The sequence below is a fragment of the Notolepis coatsorum genome (genome assembly GCF_963971535.1).
Source record: "Notolepis coatsorum genome assembly, chromosome: 9".
Classification (NCBI taxonomy): domain Eukaryota; kingdom Metazoa; phylum Chordata; class Actinopteri; order Aulopiformes; family Paralepididae; genus Notolepis; species Notolepis coatsorum.
Genome location: NC_140173.1, coordinates 150,154,259 through 150,170,683, shown reverse-complemented (window position 1 = coordinate 150,170,683; position 16,425 = coordinate 150,154,259). Strand labels below are relative to the sequence as shown.

General features: G+C 49.7%; 1 protein-coding gene across 1 annotated transcript in view; it reads left to right on the top strand.

Annotated features, from left to right (window-relative positions):
- Positions 1–1,586: 1,586 nt before the first annotated feature.
- The window catches only part of spock2 (SPARC (osteonectin), cwcv and kazal like domains proteoglycan 2), a gene marked incomplete at both ends in the record, with an annotated part of 74,441 nt that continues 59,602 nt past the window's right edge, over positions 1,587–16,425 (top strand). The window contains 1 exon segment of the mRNA XM_084322057.1: positions 1,587–1,794. Coding sequence (XP_084178183.1) covers positions 1,587–1,794 — 208 coding nt within the window.

The window sequence follows — 16,425 nt, the reverse complement described above, 5'->3', positions numbered from 1 at the left end:
GTGACTCAAAGAGAAATGATACAATCTAATAAAAAAATGTTTTACCTGAGACTCCTTGGCTCCTTTTATGTGAAGAACATGTAAGAAAACATATTCACCCCCCTGGTGTTTGGGTCCCAAAAGTGTGTACATTGTAGGTGAAAACACTGTGTTCCTTCACTGTCTGCCTCCACCTTGTTTCATTTATAACATGATTTATTCCATTCATGTCTTGATTATAATGTATTTTTTATTTATATTTTTATTTTTTTAAATCTTTTACAGACATCACATTTGATCACAAAAAACAAATATCATTGCTATTGATCTGTAATCTAGCAGAGGTAACTGGCAAATATGAACCATATATGCTGTCTATTATTGCTTGTGATTGAGATAAAGTTAACATCTGTTAAGTATTTTTAGATTTTTTACACAATTTTTTTTTACTGTTTTAAAATCCCAATAATGCTGTGGTTCCACCAGGTAAAGACCCAATCAGGGATCCAAATGTAAACAAATGAACAACCCCGGCCACTACCAAAAATAAGAAGTAAACACATGCAGGGACATGGTTTCATTCGGTTGATCAGCTGAGCTCTTGACACAAGGACTAACAGACGACATACATGCTATTTTAATTATATTTCTTCGGCTGTAAAATAGTTGTTTACCTCGGATATATTTGTAAACAGCTGGTAAAAACAAATATTTCTATCCACAGATCAAACCCTTCAATAATGTATGTGAATATACAGCCCCTCTATATGGTCAAAGCATTATTGCTGATTGGGGCTTTAATATGATGACAGTGTGAACATGCATGTATCTCTCTCTCTCTCTCTCTCTCTCTCTCTCTCTCTCTCTCTCTCTCTCTCTCTCTCTCTCTCTCTCTCTCTCTCTCTCTCTCTCTCTCAATTCAATTCAATTCAGATGGGCTTTATTGATATGGGAAACATATGTTTACATTGCCAAAGCAAACAAAACAATCAAACAGAGAAATTAAAAGAAATCAGTACATTACAGAAGGAATTTCTCTCTCTATCTATCTATCTTTCTCTCCCCCTCTTGTTGTCTTTCTTTCTCTCCCCCTCTTGTTGTATATTTCTCTCTCCCCCCCACACCTCCCTCTCTCTCCTCTCTCTCTCTCCCCACCTCCCTCTCTCTCCTCTCTCTCTCCCCCCCTCTCTCTCTCCCTCTCTCTTTCTCTCTCTCTGTCCCCACCTCCCTCTCTCTCTCTCCCCTCTCTCTCTCCCTCTCTCCCCCCCTCTCACCCCACCTCTATCTCTCTATCTCTCTCTCCCCTCTCTCTCTATCTCTCTCTCCCCCCCCTCTCTCTCTCTCTCCGTCCATCCCTTCAAGCATGCCATATAGCAGCAGCATCCTATAGGCTAATCAGGTCACATTTCATCCTCTCCGGCAGCTTCATCCACCACCACCACCACCACCACCACCACCTCCTCCTCCTCCTCCTCCTCCTCCTCCTCCTCCTCTCCAGCAGCAGAGAGAGAGAGACAGCAGAGCAGAGGCTGTACTGCTATAGCGCGCTCTCTCTGTGTATTCTCTTTATTATTATTCTATCATCCTCCTCTAAACTAAACACCACGATGGGAGGAACCATGGATCTTGGGTGCCTTCTCCTCCTCCTTCTCCTCGTCCCGCCTGGCTCCTCCACCGTTCAGACCGGCGGCGACGCGAAGGATGCGGAGAAAACGGGTAATTTCATGGAGGATGAACAGTGGCTGTCCACCATCTCGCAGTACAGCCGCAAGATCAAGCACTGGAACCGCTTCAGAGACGTGAGTCCGGCGCGGCGTGTTGTTGATATAGATCCGCTCTGGTGTGTGTGTGCGTGTGTCACTGTCAGTGTGTGTGTGTGTGTGTGTGTGTGTGTGTGTCACTGTCAGTGTGTGTGTTGCGTGTGTGTGTGTGCGTGTGTGTGTGTGTGTGTGTGGTGCGTTTGTCTATATGCCTGAGTATGTCATGATGTTGTGCGCTCTGTCCTTGTGTCCATGACTGTATTGTGTGCCCTGTATCTCTATCATATATGTTGTGTATGTGCTTTTGTTTGTGTTTTTATTTCTAATGTTATTTATCTTGATTTTATTCTGTTTTTATTGCTAACCCTTTTTCACACAGGATTTTAGCCTGTAGTACCTTCTGGCAGGGGGACTGCCAATGGAAATTAGCCTTTTGGCTAAAATTGGGTGCATTTACATTTGTAAAATGTTTCATTAATGTACGCTGTCCCCTTGAACAAATCAAGTAAACCTAACCTAACCTAACCCTAACCTAACCTGACCTAACCTGACCTAACCTAACCTAACCTAACCTAACCTAAACCTAACCTAACCTAACCTAACCTAACCTAACCTAACCTAACCTGACCTACCTAACCTAACCTAACCTAACCTAACCTAACCTAACCTAACCTAACCTAACCTAACCTAACCTAACCTAACCTGGCACAAGGCACGTTCTATATGACGACGACGATGATGATGATAATGATGATAATCATAATAATAATAATAATAAAACACTTAATTAATACACACGCAACGCCGACAGCTCGTTTAGTCTCCCATGACAAGCGCTTGACATCTGACTTGAAAAACGTTGCATCAAATTTCTGATGTGGAGCCTTTAATAAAATATTATGTATGTGTTAATTACAGTACAGTCATATTGAGATATTATAGCAGGTGATGGTTATTATAGTCTGTGGTTGATACACTGTGTGTGATAATGTGATATTGGTGTTGTGATGATGATGATGATGATGATGATGATAATGAAATGACATTGTTGTTGCGAACTTCATTGTCTGATGTGTGCGATTGATTTAATTTCGAACTCGAAAAGCCAACGAGGTGTCTCTCATCATGTACAGTCACGTCGAGTGTACATACTACAGAAATAAGAGAATCAAAAAGCATATCAAATCACACACAGCATATAAAATCATATCAATATAAGACAACAAGACGAGACAAAGAGCAAGGCTATAACAAATCAATTAAAACACGTACAACTTGATTGACAAAAGGTTGGAGATGAAGGTTTTAAACTCTGCAAACAACTGAGGGGAGAATCTCCAGCTTTAAGGACCGTTGGAGTTCATTCCATGAGCTAGAGGGGCATCGTAAGCATCATGCAGATGTACCCTGTTCAGAGCAAACTCAGGGGACCTTATTAAGGACCAGCCAGTCACCAGAACGGGTTCCATAGGTTCCAATAATGATGTATATAAGGAGGTAGCAGCTTACCAATAAGGGCCTTACAAATGAACAAATACCATCTCCGCCAGAGAGAGCCGAGCAACCATTGATTGATTGATTGAAAACTTTAGAATGGGTACAATACAGTACGGCTCAATACACACAATTGTTAAGGGGAGGCAGACCAGAGAAAGACTTTCGTCTTGTTTACGTCATCAGGGTCCCCCATTTTACATTCATCATAACATATATGACATACACAGATAGACAGTAGGCCTACTGTTACATCTAGACATTCATGACATCTCATAAACTAATGAGCAGTTGTGTGAATCTACACCATCACGATAGCTATACTTGTACAGGTAGCCTGCAGTAGAAACTGAAATTGACAAGGAGCTCAGAGATCAACTTACACTCCAAGCAATAGGCTGCTACCCTATTCTGTCACCCATAGCCTATGTCCCCTCTGGCCACTTCCTAGACGTTTTTTAGCATGTGGACCGCTATCATAAACAAGGGAATTTAAGCAAATTAACAAAGGTTGGATGATTGATTATTGCGCAAATTCACTTAGTATCAAACTATGGAAAGGGTCTCATGGTGGATTGATTAAAGCCCATGGGGGTATATATATATAATATAACGAGATGATGTATTGCTCCGTCTATGAATGTCAATGAATTTCGCCTCCAGCTCAAGTGAACTGATTACCACTGATTCTGGACGAAGAGTGCTATAGTTGGATTATGTCCTCGTGAATAGAGTTATAATTGACTAAAAACTGAGGACATTACAGGCAACCAGGGATCGTTATTGATTCGGAATACGAGCGTTTGGATTACACACACATTATTACACATTATGTATCAGGGTTTTTGAATGTCCATTTTGAGAACAACAGCGTTATCATCTCAAGAGCAGAGTAACCTTCCTACATTACACACGGTATAGCCTAGGAATCTGACTGGGAGGCTGTGGTGACAATATGTGGTCTCTCTCTCTCTCTCTCTCTCTCTCTCTCTCTCTCTCTCTCTCTCTCTCTCTCTCTCTCTCTCTCTCTCTCTCTCTCTCTCTCTCTCTCTCTCTCTGTCTCTGTCTCTGTCTCATCTCTCTCTCTCTCTCTCTCTCTCTCTCTCTCTCTCTCTCTCTCTCTCTCTCTCTCTCTCTCCTCTCTCTCTCTCTTTCTCCCCCTCACCCTCTCTCTCTCTCTCTCTCTCTCTCTCTCTCTCTCTCTCTCTCTCTCTCTCTCTCTCTCTCTCTCTCTCTCTCTCTCTCTCTTCTCTCTCTCTCTCTCTCTCTCTCTCTCTCCCAGGGAGGGATTACATAGGTGCGTATGACTCCTCCTGTGATTATTTAAAGAGCATGTCCTCTATTTAAAGGGAAGTAATGAAACTGTGGGCATGAAAAGATTAGGTATGAATTAGAGCGGGATTATGACTGGCTGGCTGCTCCCGTGGCTTTACTTAGCCCCCCCCCCCCCGGCTCTGATGCAAGACCTCAGATGGAAAGAATTAGAGCGGGATTATGACTGGCTGGCTGCTCCCGTGGCTTTACTTAGCCCCCCCCCCCGGCTCTGATGCAAGACCTCAGATGGAAATCAATATACGTATATCGATCGGCCGTTCGCACGATCCATCTTGCCGCGTATATATGAATACAAGTGAAACTGTATGGCTATAGAAGTGTCCATTGATCTGAACACACATACACACACACACACATGCACACGCACACACATACGCACACGCGCGCACGCACACACATACACACACGCACACACATACACACACACACGCACGCATGCAGACACACACACACACACGCACACACGCATGCAGACACACACGCGCGCACACACGCATGCAGACATACACACACACACGCGCGCACACACGCATGCAGACACACACACACACACACGCATGCAGACACACACACACACACACACACACAAACAAACACAAGCGCCATATACAGTGAGTAAACTAAACACACACTGCACTTGCACACTGCTGGAATATATACAGTATATTTCCCACCCCCTCATATCACAGTGGCATTATTAACCCCTTCACTGCCACACTACAGGAGGCCGGGTTAACCCTTTACTATCACACTACCGACGGAAACCCTGCTGTATAGTGTGCAGGCAGTGAAAGGGTTATTAACCTGCTGTTGTGTGGCAGTGAAAGGGTTAACCTTCTGTGTATTGTCGCAGTGAAAGGGTTAACCGCTTGGTATAGTGCGGCAGTGAAAGGGTTAAGATGTAAACAACAACAACAACGACATGTGACGCAGAGCCAGATTCTTCCGCGTGCCGCTGCAGGGGGGGGGATGGGGGGCGGGGGGGGGTGGGGGGAGGGGGGGGGGGGGGGGGCGGGGGGGCGGGGGGGTTATTTACCGTTCAGTATAAAGACGTCGTCGTCGTTAGTTTCTCTCCTTTTGATTCCACTGTGTAACATAAACATCTCCTGCATTTCCATAATTTATGTATCTCTGTGCGGACCTTCCTCCTCAGCATCATCCCCCAGAGGTGATTCCCTTTATGTATTAGTGTGTGTTTGTGTGCGGAGGGGGGGGGTGCGCACACACGTGTGTTTTTGCAGTTGTGTGTTTGTAGTTGTGCGTGTTTATAGTGGTGTGTTTGTAGTTGTGGGTTTGTAGTTGTGTTTTTGTGGGGTTGTATAGTTGTGTGTTTGTAGTTGTGGTTTTGTGTTTGTAGTGGTGTGTTTGTGTGTTTGTAGTTGTGTGTTTGTGGTTGTGTGTTTGTGTGTTTATAGTGGTGTGTTTGTAGTGGTGTGTTTGTAGTTGTGTGTTAGTGTGTTTGTAGTGGTTGTTTGTAGTGGTGTGTTTGTAGTTGTGTGTTAGTGTGTTTGTAGTGGTGTGTTTGTAGTTGTGTGTCTGTAGTTGTGTGTTTGTAGTTGTGTGTCTGTAGTTGTGTGTTTGTAGTGGTGTGTTTGTAGTTGTGTGTTTGTAGTTGTGTGTTTGTAGTTGTGTGTTTGTAGTGGTGTGTTTGTAGTTGTGTGTTTGTAGTGGTGTGTTTGTAGTTGTGTGTTAGTGTGTTTGTAGTGGTGTGTTTGTAGTTGTGTGTTTGTAGTGGTGTGTTTGTAGTTGTGTGTTTGTAGTTGTGTGTTTGTAGTGGTGTGTTTGTAGTTGTGTGTTTGTAGTGGTGTGTTTGTAGTGGTGTGTTTGTAGTTGTGTGTTAGTGTGTTTGTAGTGGTGTGTTTGTAGTTGTGTGTTTGTAGTGGTGTGTTTGTAGTTGTGTGTTTGTAGTTGTGTGTTTGTAGTGGTGTGTTTGTAGTTGTGTGTTTGTAGTGGTGTGTTTGTAGTGGTGTGTTTGTAGTTGTGTGTTTGTAGTTGTGTGTTTGTAGTTGTGTGTCTGTAGTTGTGTGTTAGTGTGTTTGTAGTGGTGTGTTTGTAGTTGTGTGTCTGTAGTTGTGTGTTTGTAGTGGTGTGTTTGTAGTTGTGTGTTAGTGTGTTTGTAGTGGTGTGTTTGTAGTTGTGTGTTAGTGTGTTTGTAGTGGTGTGTTTGTAGTTGTGTGTTTGTAGTTGTGTGTTAGTGTGTTTGTAGTGGTGTGTTTGTAGTTGTGTGTTAGTGTGTTTGTAGTGGTGTGTTTGTAGTTGTGTGTTTGTAGTTGTGTGTTAGTGTGTTTGTAGTTGTGTGTTTGTAGTTGTGTGTTTGTAGTGGTGTGTTTGTAGTTGTGTGTCTGTAGTGGTGTGTTTGTAGTTGTGTGTCTGTAGTTGTGTGTTTGTAGTGGTGTGTTTGTAGTTGTGTGTCTGTAGTTGTGTGTTTGTAGTGGTGTGTTTGTAGTTGTGTGTTTGTAGTTGTGTGTCTGTAGTTGTGTGTTTGTAGTGGTGTGTTTGTAGTTGTGTGTTTGTAGTGGGTGTGTTGTAGTGGTGTGTTTGTAGTTGTGTGTCTGTAGTTGTGTGTTTGTAGTGGTGTGTTTGTAGTTGTGTGTTTGTAGTGGTGTGTTTGTAGTTGTGTGTTTGTAGTTGTGTGTCTGTAGTTGTGTGTTTGTAGTTGTGTGTTTGTAGTTGTGTGTTTGTAGTTGTGTGTTTGTAGTGGTGTGTTTGTAGTTGTGTGTTTGTAGTTGTGTGTTTGTAGTTGTGTGTTAGTGTGTTTGTAGTGGTGCGTTTGTAGTTGTGTGTTTGTAGTTGTGTGTTTGTAGTGGTGTGTCTGTAGTTGTGTGTTAGTGTGTTTGTAGTGGTGCGTTTGTAGTTGTGTGTTTGTAGTTGTGTGTTTGTAGTGGTGTGTCTGTAGTTGTGTGTTTGTAGTTGTGTGTTTGTAGTTGTGTGTCTGTAGTGGTGTGTCTGTAGTTGTGTGTTTGTAGTTGTGTGTTATAGTGGTGTGTCTGTAGTGGTGTGTCTGTAGTTGTGTGTTAGTGTGTTTGTAGTGGTGCGTTTGTAGTTGTGTGTTTGTAGTTGTGTGTTTGTAGTGGTGTGTCTGTAGTTGTGTGTTTGTAGTTGTGTGTTTGTAGTTGTGTGTCTGTAGTGGTGTGTTTGTAGTTGTGTGTTTGTAGTTGTGTGTTTGTAGTTGTGTGTTAGTGTGTTTGTAGTGGTGCGTTTGTAGTTGTGTGTTTGTAGTTGTGTGTTTGTAGTGGTGTGTCTGTAGTTGTGTGTTAGTGTGTTTGTAGTGGTGCGTTTGTAGTTGTGTGTTTGTAGTTGTGTGTTTGTAGTGGTGTGTCTGTAGTTGTGTGTTAGTGTGTTTGTAGTGGTGCGTTTGTAGTTGTGTGTTTGTAGTTGTGTGTTTGTAGTGGTGTGTCTGTAGTTGTGTGTTTGTAGTTGTGTGTTTGTAGTGGTGTGTCTGTAGTGGTGCGTTTGTAGTTGTGTGTTTGTAGTGGTGCGTTTGTAGTTGTGTGTTTGTAGTTGTGTGTTTGTAGTTGTGTGTCTGTAGTGGTGTGTCTGTAGTTGTGTGTTTGTAGTTGTGTGTTTGTAGTGGTGTGTCTGTAGTGGTGTGTTTGTAGTTGTGTGTCTGTAGTGGTGTGTCTGTAGTGGTGTGTCTGTAGTTGTGTGTCTGTAGTTGTGTGTCTGTAGTTGTGTGTTTGTAGTGGTGTGTCTGTAGTGGTGTGTCTGTAGTTGTGTGTCTGTAGTTGTGTGTCTGTAGTTGTGTGTCTGTAGTTGTGTGTTGTTGTGCATGCCTCTGCACGTCTGTGTGCATCTCTGCTTACATCCATCCCTCCCTCCATGCTTCCACAATACGTAATAATAATAATTAATAATTCATTACATTTATACAGCGCCTTTCTAGACACTCAAAGCGCTCTCCTCCTCCAGGCGCACACTTCCCCCTCTCCTCCTCCAGGCGCACACTTCCCCTCTCCTCCAGGCGCACACTTCCCCCTCTCCTCCTCCTCCAGGCGCACACTTCCCCCTCTCCTCCAGGCGCACACTTCCCCCTCTCCTCCTTCGCCAGGCGCACACTTCCCCTCTCCTCCAGGCGCACACTTCCCCCTCTCCTCCTCCAGGCGCACACTTCCCCCTCTCCTCCTCCTCCAGGCGCACACTTCCCCCTCTCCTCCTCCTCCAGGCGCACACTTCCCCCTCTCCTCCTCCTCCAGGCGCACACTTCCCCCTCTCCTCCAGGCGCACACTTCCCCCTCTCCTCCTCCTCCAGGCGCACACTTCCCCCTCTCCTCCAGGCGCACACTTCCCCTCTCCTCCTCCTCCAGGCGCACACTTCCCCTCTCCTCCAGGCGCACACTTCCCCCTCTCCTCCTCCAGGCGCACACTTCCCCCTCTCCTCCTCCTGCCAGGCGCACACTTCCCCCTCTCCTCCTCCAGGCGCACACTTCCCCCTCTCCTCCTCCTCCAGGCGCACACTTCCCCCTCTCCTCCTCCAGGCGCACACTTCCCCTCTCCTCCTCCAGGCGCACACTTCCCCTCTCCTCCAGGCGCACACTTCCCCCTCTCCTCCTCCAGGCGCACACTTCCCCCTCTCCTCCTCCTCCAGGCGCACACTTCCCCCTCTCCTCCTCCTCCAGGCGCACACTTCCCCCTCTCCTCCTCCTCCAGGCGCACACTCCCCCTCTCCTCCAGGCGCACACTTCCCCCTCTCCTCCTCCTCCAGGCGCACACTTCCCCCTCTCCTCCAGGCGCACACTTCCCCTCTCCTCCTCCTCCAGGCGCACACTTCCCCCCCTCCTCCTCCTCCAGGCGCACACTTCCCCCTCTCCTCCTCCTCCAGGCGCACACTTCCCCCTCTCCTCCTCCTCCAGGCGCACACTTCCCCCTCTCCTCCTCCTCCAGGCGCACACTTCCCCCTCTCCTCCTTCGCCAGGCGCACACTCCCCCTCTCCTCCTCCTCCAGACGCACACTTCCCCCTCTCCTCCTCCTCCAGACGCACACTTCCCCCTCTCCTCCTGCCAGACGCACACTTCCCCTCTCCTCCTCCTCCAGGCGCACACTTCCCCCTCTCCTCCTGCGCGAGAATGCGTGTGTTAACCCTTTGTCGTGTGGCAGTGAAAGGGTTAACCTTCCGTATTTACGCAGTGAGAAAGGGTTAACCGTTTGGTAGTGCCGTAGTGAAAGGGAGGCCAAAGTGGTGGTGGTGGTGGTGATGATGATGATGATGATGGCGATGATGATGATGATGATGATGGTGATGATGATGATGATGATGGCGATGATGATGACGATGATGATGACGATGATGATGATGATGATGATGATGATGATGGCGATGATGATGATGATGATGATGATGATGATGATGATGCGATGATGATGATGACGATGGCGATGATGATGATGATGATGATGATGATGATGATGATGCGATGATGATGATGATGATGATGATGGCGATGACGATGATGATGATGATGATGATGATGATGATGATGATGATGATGATGATGATGATGATGATGATGATGATGATGACATGAGAAACATCAAACAGAGCGTCTCACAGAACGCACTCCCCGGGGAGCACCAATAGGAAGCTCTTTGATTTCGGCTGGCTGCCGTGGCAACAGCAGGCTCTCTCCGCTGTGATGCTGAAGGGGGGGGGGGGGGGGTGGGGGGGTGGGGGGGGGTGTTTGATGACTCTATTCTCTCGTCAACGGAGACGTAGCGGAGGTTAGCGCCCCGTAAACACAGTTTTAACCCGCCTTTTTTGACGTGTGAATTTGAGTTTACACGCTCGCATTACATTTACATTTTACATTCAGTCATTTAGAGCTGAACGCTTTTATCCAAAGCGACTTACAGATTGTGAACAACAACAAGTCGGCAGGAAGGTACAACTCTGGCAGCTAAGGGTCACTGGCATCGTTCTTCAAATAGTGTCGAACTTCAGTGTTACACTCTGATGAGCGCATAGTAGTATATAGACATATTAGCATGTAGTAGTATAGGCATAGTAGTATAGACATATTAGCATGTAGTAGTACAGGCATAGTAGTATAGACATATTAGCATGTAGTAGTATAGGCATAGTAGTATAGACATATTAGCATGTAGTAGTACAGGCATAGTAGTATAGACATATTAGCATGTAGTAGTACAGGCATAGTAGTATATAGACATATTAGCATGTAGTAGTACAGGCATAGTAGTATAGACATATTAGCATGTAGTAGTATAGGCATAGTAGTATAGACATATTAGCATGTAGTAGTATAGGCATAGTAGTATATAGACATATTAGCATGTAGTAGTATAGGCATAGTAGTATAGACATATTAGCATGTAGTAGTACAGGCATAGTAGTATAGACATATTAGCATGTAGTAGTATAGGCATAGTAGTATAGACATATTAGCATGTAGTAGTATAGGCATAGTAGTATAGACATATTAGCATGTAGTAGGATAGGCATAGTAGTATAGACATATTAGCATGTAGTAGGATAGGCATAGTAGTATAGTGTAGTGCCCGGAGGAAAGAGGAATAAACGGAGGTAACGTAATGCTTGTTTAATGTACAAAGCCACGTCAGTAAACAAGAACACCAGCACAGCCATGAATGAATAACAACCAGTGCAACCTAAATAGATGTCCCCTCTGGCGCCCGGTGCCAGATCATTAGTTCCCTCCCACTACACAACATAGTCAGAAGATGAACACGAACCAATACTGTAGTCACTACACCAGCCCCCCCAGTGTTCACCTCAATATACGAAATCCTCACGGTGAGGAGGGCGTATGGCCCGGCCCCTACGACTGTAGGTAAAGTCAGGAGGTGCGGGAGGGGGTGTGACAGCGTCCGTCACATCCTCCTGCCGAGCAGGATGGGGGTCAGTGACCAGACGCTCACGAGCGGCGGGGGGTCCGAGGGGTCGCAGGGGGGAATGGCCCCGGCGTGGCAGGGGAGGCAGGACCGGGGGCCGGCCCCTGCGCGGCGGCAGGGCCAAGTCCAAGGGCAGTTCAAGGTCCAAGTGTGCCGGCTTGAGGCGATCCACGGAAACACACTCAGGCCTACCCCCCACGTCGACCACAAAGTTCTTGGCCCTGGCCTCGATGACGCGGAAGGGTCCGTCGTAAGGAGGGCGTAGCGGAGTCCTGTGGCCATCGTGACGGATGAACACGAACCTCGCCGAGTGCAGCTCCGGGGGCACCCTCGACGTAGGGACCCCATGCTGCGTAGTCGGGACCGGGACGAAAGTCCTGGCGCTGTCCAGCAGCGAGGCGCGCTGAGCAGCGGCAGACCAGGGCTCTGTCGACCTGGGAATAAAGTCACCGGGGACCCGTAGCGGTTGTCCAAAAACCAGCTCGGCCGACGACGACTGGAGGTCCTCCTTTGGCGCCGTCCTGAGCCCCAGCATGACCCACGGGAGCTTGTCCAGCCAGTCGCCGTCCGTGAGGCTGGCTCGAAGGGCGGCCTTCATGGAGCGATGAAAACGCTCGCAGAGCCCATTTGCCTGCGGATGGTAGGCGGTCGTACGGTGGAGCTTGACCCCCAGACTCTCCGCCACCGCCGCCCACAGTTCCGAAGTGAACTGTGAGCCACGGTCAGAGGAGAGATCAGCCGGGGTGCCGTAGTTGGAGACCCACACCGAGATGAATGCCCGGGCCAGGTCGGGGGCCGTCGTTGAGGAGAGCGGGACCGCCTCCGGCCAGCGAGTCGTCCTGTCCACCATGGTGAAAAGGTAGTTGTATCCGTGCGAGGGGGGCAGCGGTCCCACCAGGTCCACGTTGACATGGTCGAACCGCCGCTCGGGCACAGAGAACTGTTCCAGGGGGGCCTTGATGTGCCGATGCACCTTGGCGCGCTGGCAGGCGGTGCACGTGTCGACCCAGGCTCTCACATCCCTCTTGAGCCCCTGCCACACAAATTTCTCCGACACCAGTCGCGAGGACGGCTTCCTGCCAGGGTGAGACAAGCTGTGTATGGCCTCGAAGACAGGGCGCCTCCAGTTGGCGGGGACCACCGGCCGTGGATGACCCATGGAGACGTCGCACAAGAGCGTAGCCCCCGCGTCACCGAACACCACCTCCTCCAGGCGCAGTCCAGTGTCCGACGACTTGAGAGCTTGGACGGCAGGATCGGCGGCCTGGTCCGCAGCCATGCTGACGTAGTCCAAACCCAGCTGCACCGCACCGACCACCGCTCTGGAGAGACAATCTGCCACCTGGTTGGACTTCCCAGCAACGTGCTGGATGTCCGTGGTGAACTCGGACACGTAGGCGAGCTGGCGCTGCTGGCGGTCGGACCACGGCTCCGCCGCCTTGGACATGGCGTGCGTGAGCGGCTTATGGTCCACGTAGGCCGTAAACTCGCGTCCCTCCAGCAAGAAACGGAAGTGCCTGACAGCAAGCCACAGCCCGAGGAGCTCCCTGTCGAACGTGCTGTACCTCTGTTCCCTGGGCGACAGCTGGCGGCTGAAGAAGGCAAGCGGCTGCCAGGCGTCCCCAACCCACTGCTCGTACACCGCTCCCACAGCAAAATCAGAGGCGTCCGTGGTGAGAGCGGTGGGCGCCGAGGGCGAGGGGTGGGCCAACATGGCCGCACGGGCCAGGGCTTCCTTGGTGTCTTGAAAAGCCTTGACCCGCTCCGCCGTCCAGTCCACCGGCTGCTTCATCGTCTTGCCCTTCTGGGCGTCGTACAGAGGCCGCAGGATGTGAGCGATGTGGCGGAGGAAACGATAATAAAAAGTCACCATCCCGATGAACCCCTTGAGCTCGCTGACTGTGCGGGGGCGCGGAAACGCGGCGACAGCTTCCACCTTCGAGGGGAGGGGGGTCACCCCCTCTGCGGAGACCCGGTGCCCGAGGAAGTCGATGGCGCCCCGCCCGAACTCACACTTCGCCGGGTTGATGATCAGCCCATGCTGGCTGAGCCGTGAGAACAGGGTTCGGAGGTGGGACAGGTGCTCCTCCTCAGTGGCGCTCGCTACGAGGATGTCGTCCAAGTAGACGAAGAGGAATGGCAGGTCCCGGAGCACCGAGTGCATGAGGCGTTGGAAGGTCTGCGCCGCGTTCTTCAGGCCGAACGGCATTCGCAAGAACTCGAAAAGCCCAAAGGGCGTGACGACGGCCGTCTTGGGGACGTCCTCGGGGTGCACCGGCACTTGATGGTACCCCCGTACCAGGTCCACTTTCGAGAAGAAGCGATTGCCTGCCAGGTTCGCCGCAAAGTCCTGGACATGCGGGACCGGGTAGCGGTCAGGCTTGGACGCGTCGTTGAGGCGGCGGTAGTCCCCACATGGGCGCCACCCACCGTCTGACTTAGGAACGATGTGCAGGGGAGACGCCCAAGGGCTGTTCGAGCGCCGAACGATGCCCACCCGCTCCATGTGCGCAAACTCCGCCCTGGCGACGGCCAGCTTCTCCGGGTTGAGGCGTCTGGCCCTGGCGTAGAGGGGCGGCCCACTGGTCTCAATGTGGTGCTCCACCCCGTGTTTCACTGTGGGCGAGGAAAAAGTGGGCTTGCCCAGGTCGGGGAACTCAGCGAGCAGCCGAAGGTACTGGTCACTTTCGGCGAGTGTATTGGACCACCCGCCGTAGATGGCCTCCCCCTGCGTACATGCAAAGGAAGCGAAAGTCTGCGAGTTGACCAGGCGCTTGTTCCCCACGTCCACCAGCAGGTTGTGGGCGCACAGAAAATCCACGCCAAGGAGGGGGAACGTGACAGCCGCAACGACAAAATCCCACGAAAAACATTGTCCTCCGAAGCATACGTCCACCGCCCTTGTGCCGTAAGAGCGGATGGGCGTGCCGTCCGCGCCCGCCAACTGCGGACCGCGCTCTTCTTTTGCCACATCCGACCTCTCTGCCGGAATGATGCTCCACTGGGCACCCGTGTCGCAAAGGAAACTGCGACCAGAGGCGGTGTCTCGGATGAAGAGCAGCCTGTTGGTTACGCCAGCGCTCAGGGCCACTACTGAGCGCCGGCCCCGCCGTTTCCCGTAGGTCCGAAGGTGCAGGGTGAGCGGCACCGTCTGGCCTTGGCGCCAAACGTGGCATGGAAGAAGCAATGGCCCGCTGCGTTACCGTGCTGACCAGAAGGCCTGGCGTCATCCCTCGCTCTCCTGCGACGGTCCGGTGGCGGGGCGGTCGCGGGAGCGAGCAGGTCGGTGGACCGCTGAGGCATGGCCAAAACGAAACGGTCCGCCTCCCTGGCCAGGGCGCGGGGGCCCACGATGTCGGTGTTGGCCAGTGCCATCCTCACTTGTGCCGGCAGCGTGCGCATGAACAGCTCCGTAAAGAGGATCATGGGGTCTTCTCTCCCCAGCAGATTCAGCATCCTCTCCATGCGGGCAGAAGGTCTCTCGTCTCCCAATTCCGACATAGAAAATAAGCGGCGCACCCTCTCTGCAGCGGACAGTTCAAATGTATCTAGCAGTAGGGTCTTGAGGCGCTCATATTTGTTCGTCGCCGGGGGATCAGACAAAAAACCCACCACTCGAGCTGCGGTGGAGCTGCCCAACACTGCCACCGTGTGGTTGTACCGGTCGTCGTCGTCATCCACGTTGCTCTTGTTGAAGTTTGCCTCCACAATAGCAAACCATGCAGCCGGAGCCGCCTCCCAGAACTCAGGTAGTTTGATCGTGGGCGCGCGCGCACCCTGCGCTTCCCTGACAGGGGACGGTGATGGCTGCCGATGGCCAGAACGTCTTCCTCGTCCGGACATTTTGAAAGAATGTTCGTCGCTGATTATTGTACACAATCCGCCGTAACAAAAATCACGTCAGGGTCACCAGTGTAGTGCCCGGAGGAAAGAGGAATAAACGGAGGTAACGTAATGCTTGTTTAATGTACAAAGCCACGTCAGTAAACAAGAACACCAGCACAGCCATGAATGAATAACAACCAGTGCAACCTAAATAGATGTCCCCTCTGGCGCCCGGTGCCAGATCATTAGTTCCCTCCCACTACACAACATAGTCAGAAGATGAACACGAACCAATACTGTAGTCACTACACCAGACATATTAGCATGTAGTAGGATAGGCATAGTAGTATAGACATATTAGCATGATAGGTAGTAGTATTCATATTGTAGCATAGTAGTAGGTAGGGTACATAGTAGTAAAAATACAGTAAGAAGGTTAGGTCTTCTTTTATTTGTATTATTATTATATTATCTTTATTTTAGATATAGTTTGAAGAGGTGTGTTTTTAGTCGACGGAGGTACATTGGCTAGGTTTCAGCTAGGGATGCACCGATCCGATATTGATCCAAAGAGAATGGACTCTGCTTTACCCAGGTGTAATGATAGTTTGTTATCAGCGAGCCAGGTGCAGATTCTGCCGAGTTCAGAGCTGAGGGTTTTTTCAACCTGCAACTTGTCCCTGTCAGAGACCAGCAAGGGTGTATGGGTAAAATGTGAGAAACAAATTATAAAGCGCATTATTTACCATTTAAACGACTAACGAGTCGGTCGCAGTCAACCAGCACCTGCTAACGGGTCTGACCCTTTAGCTCAGCCGGTTAGTGTAAACTACAGTCAACCAGCACCTGCTAACAGGTCTGACCCTTTAGCTCAGCTGGTTAGTGTATAAACTACAGTCAACCAGCACCTGCTAACCGGTCTGACCCTTTAGCTCAGCTGGTTAGTGTATAAACTACAGTCAACCAGCACCTGCTAACAGGTCTGACCCTTTAGCTCAGCCGGTTAGTGTAAACTACAGTCAACCAGCACCTGCTAACAGGTCTGACCCTTTAGCTCAGCCGGTTAGTGTAAACTACAGTCAACCAGCACCTGCTAACGGGTCTGACCCTTTAGCTCAGCTGGTTAGTGTAAACTACAGTCAACCAGCACCTGCTAACAAGTCT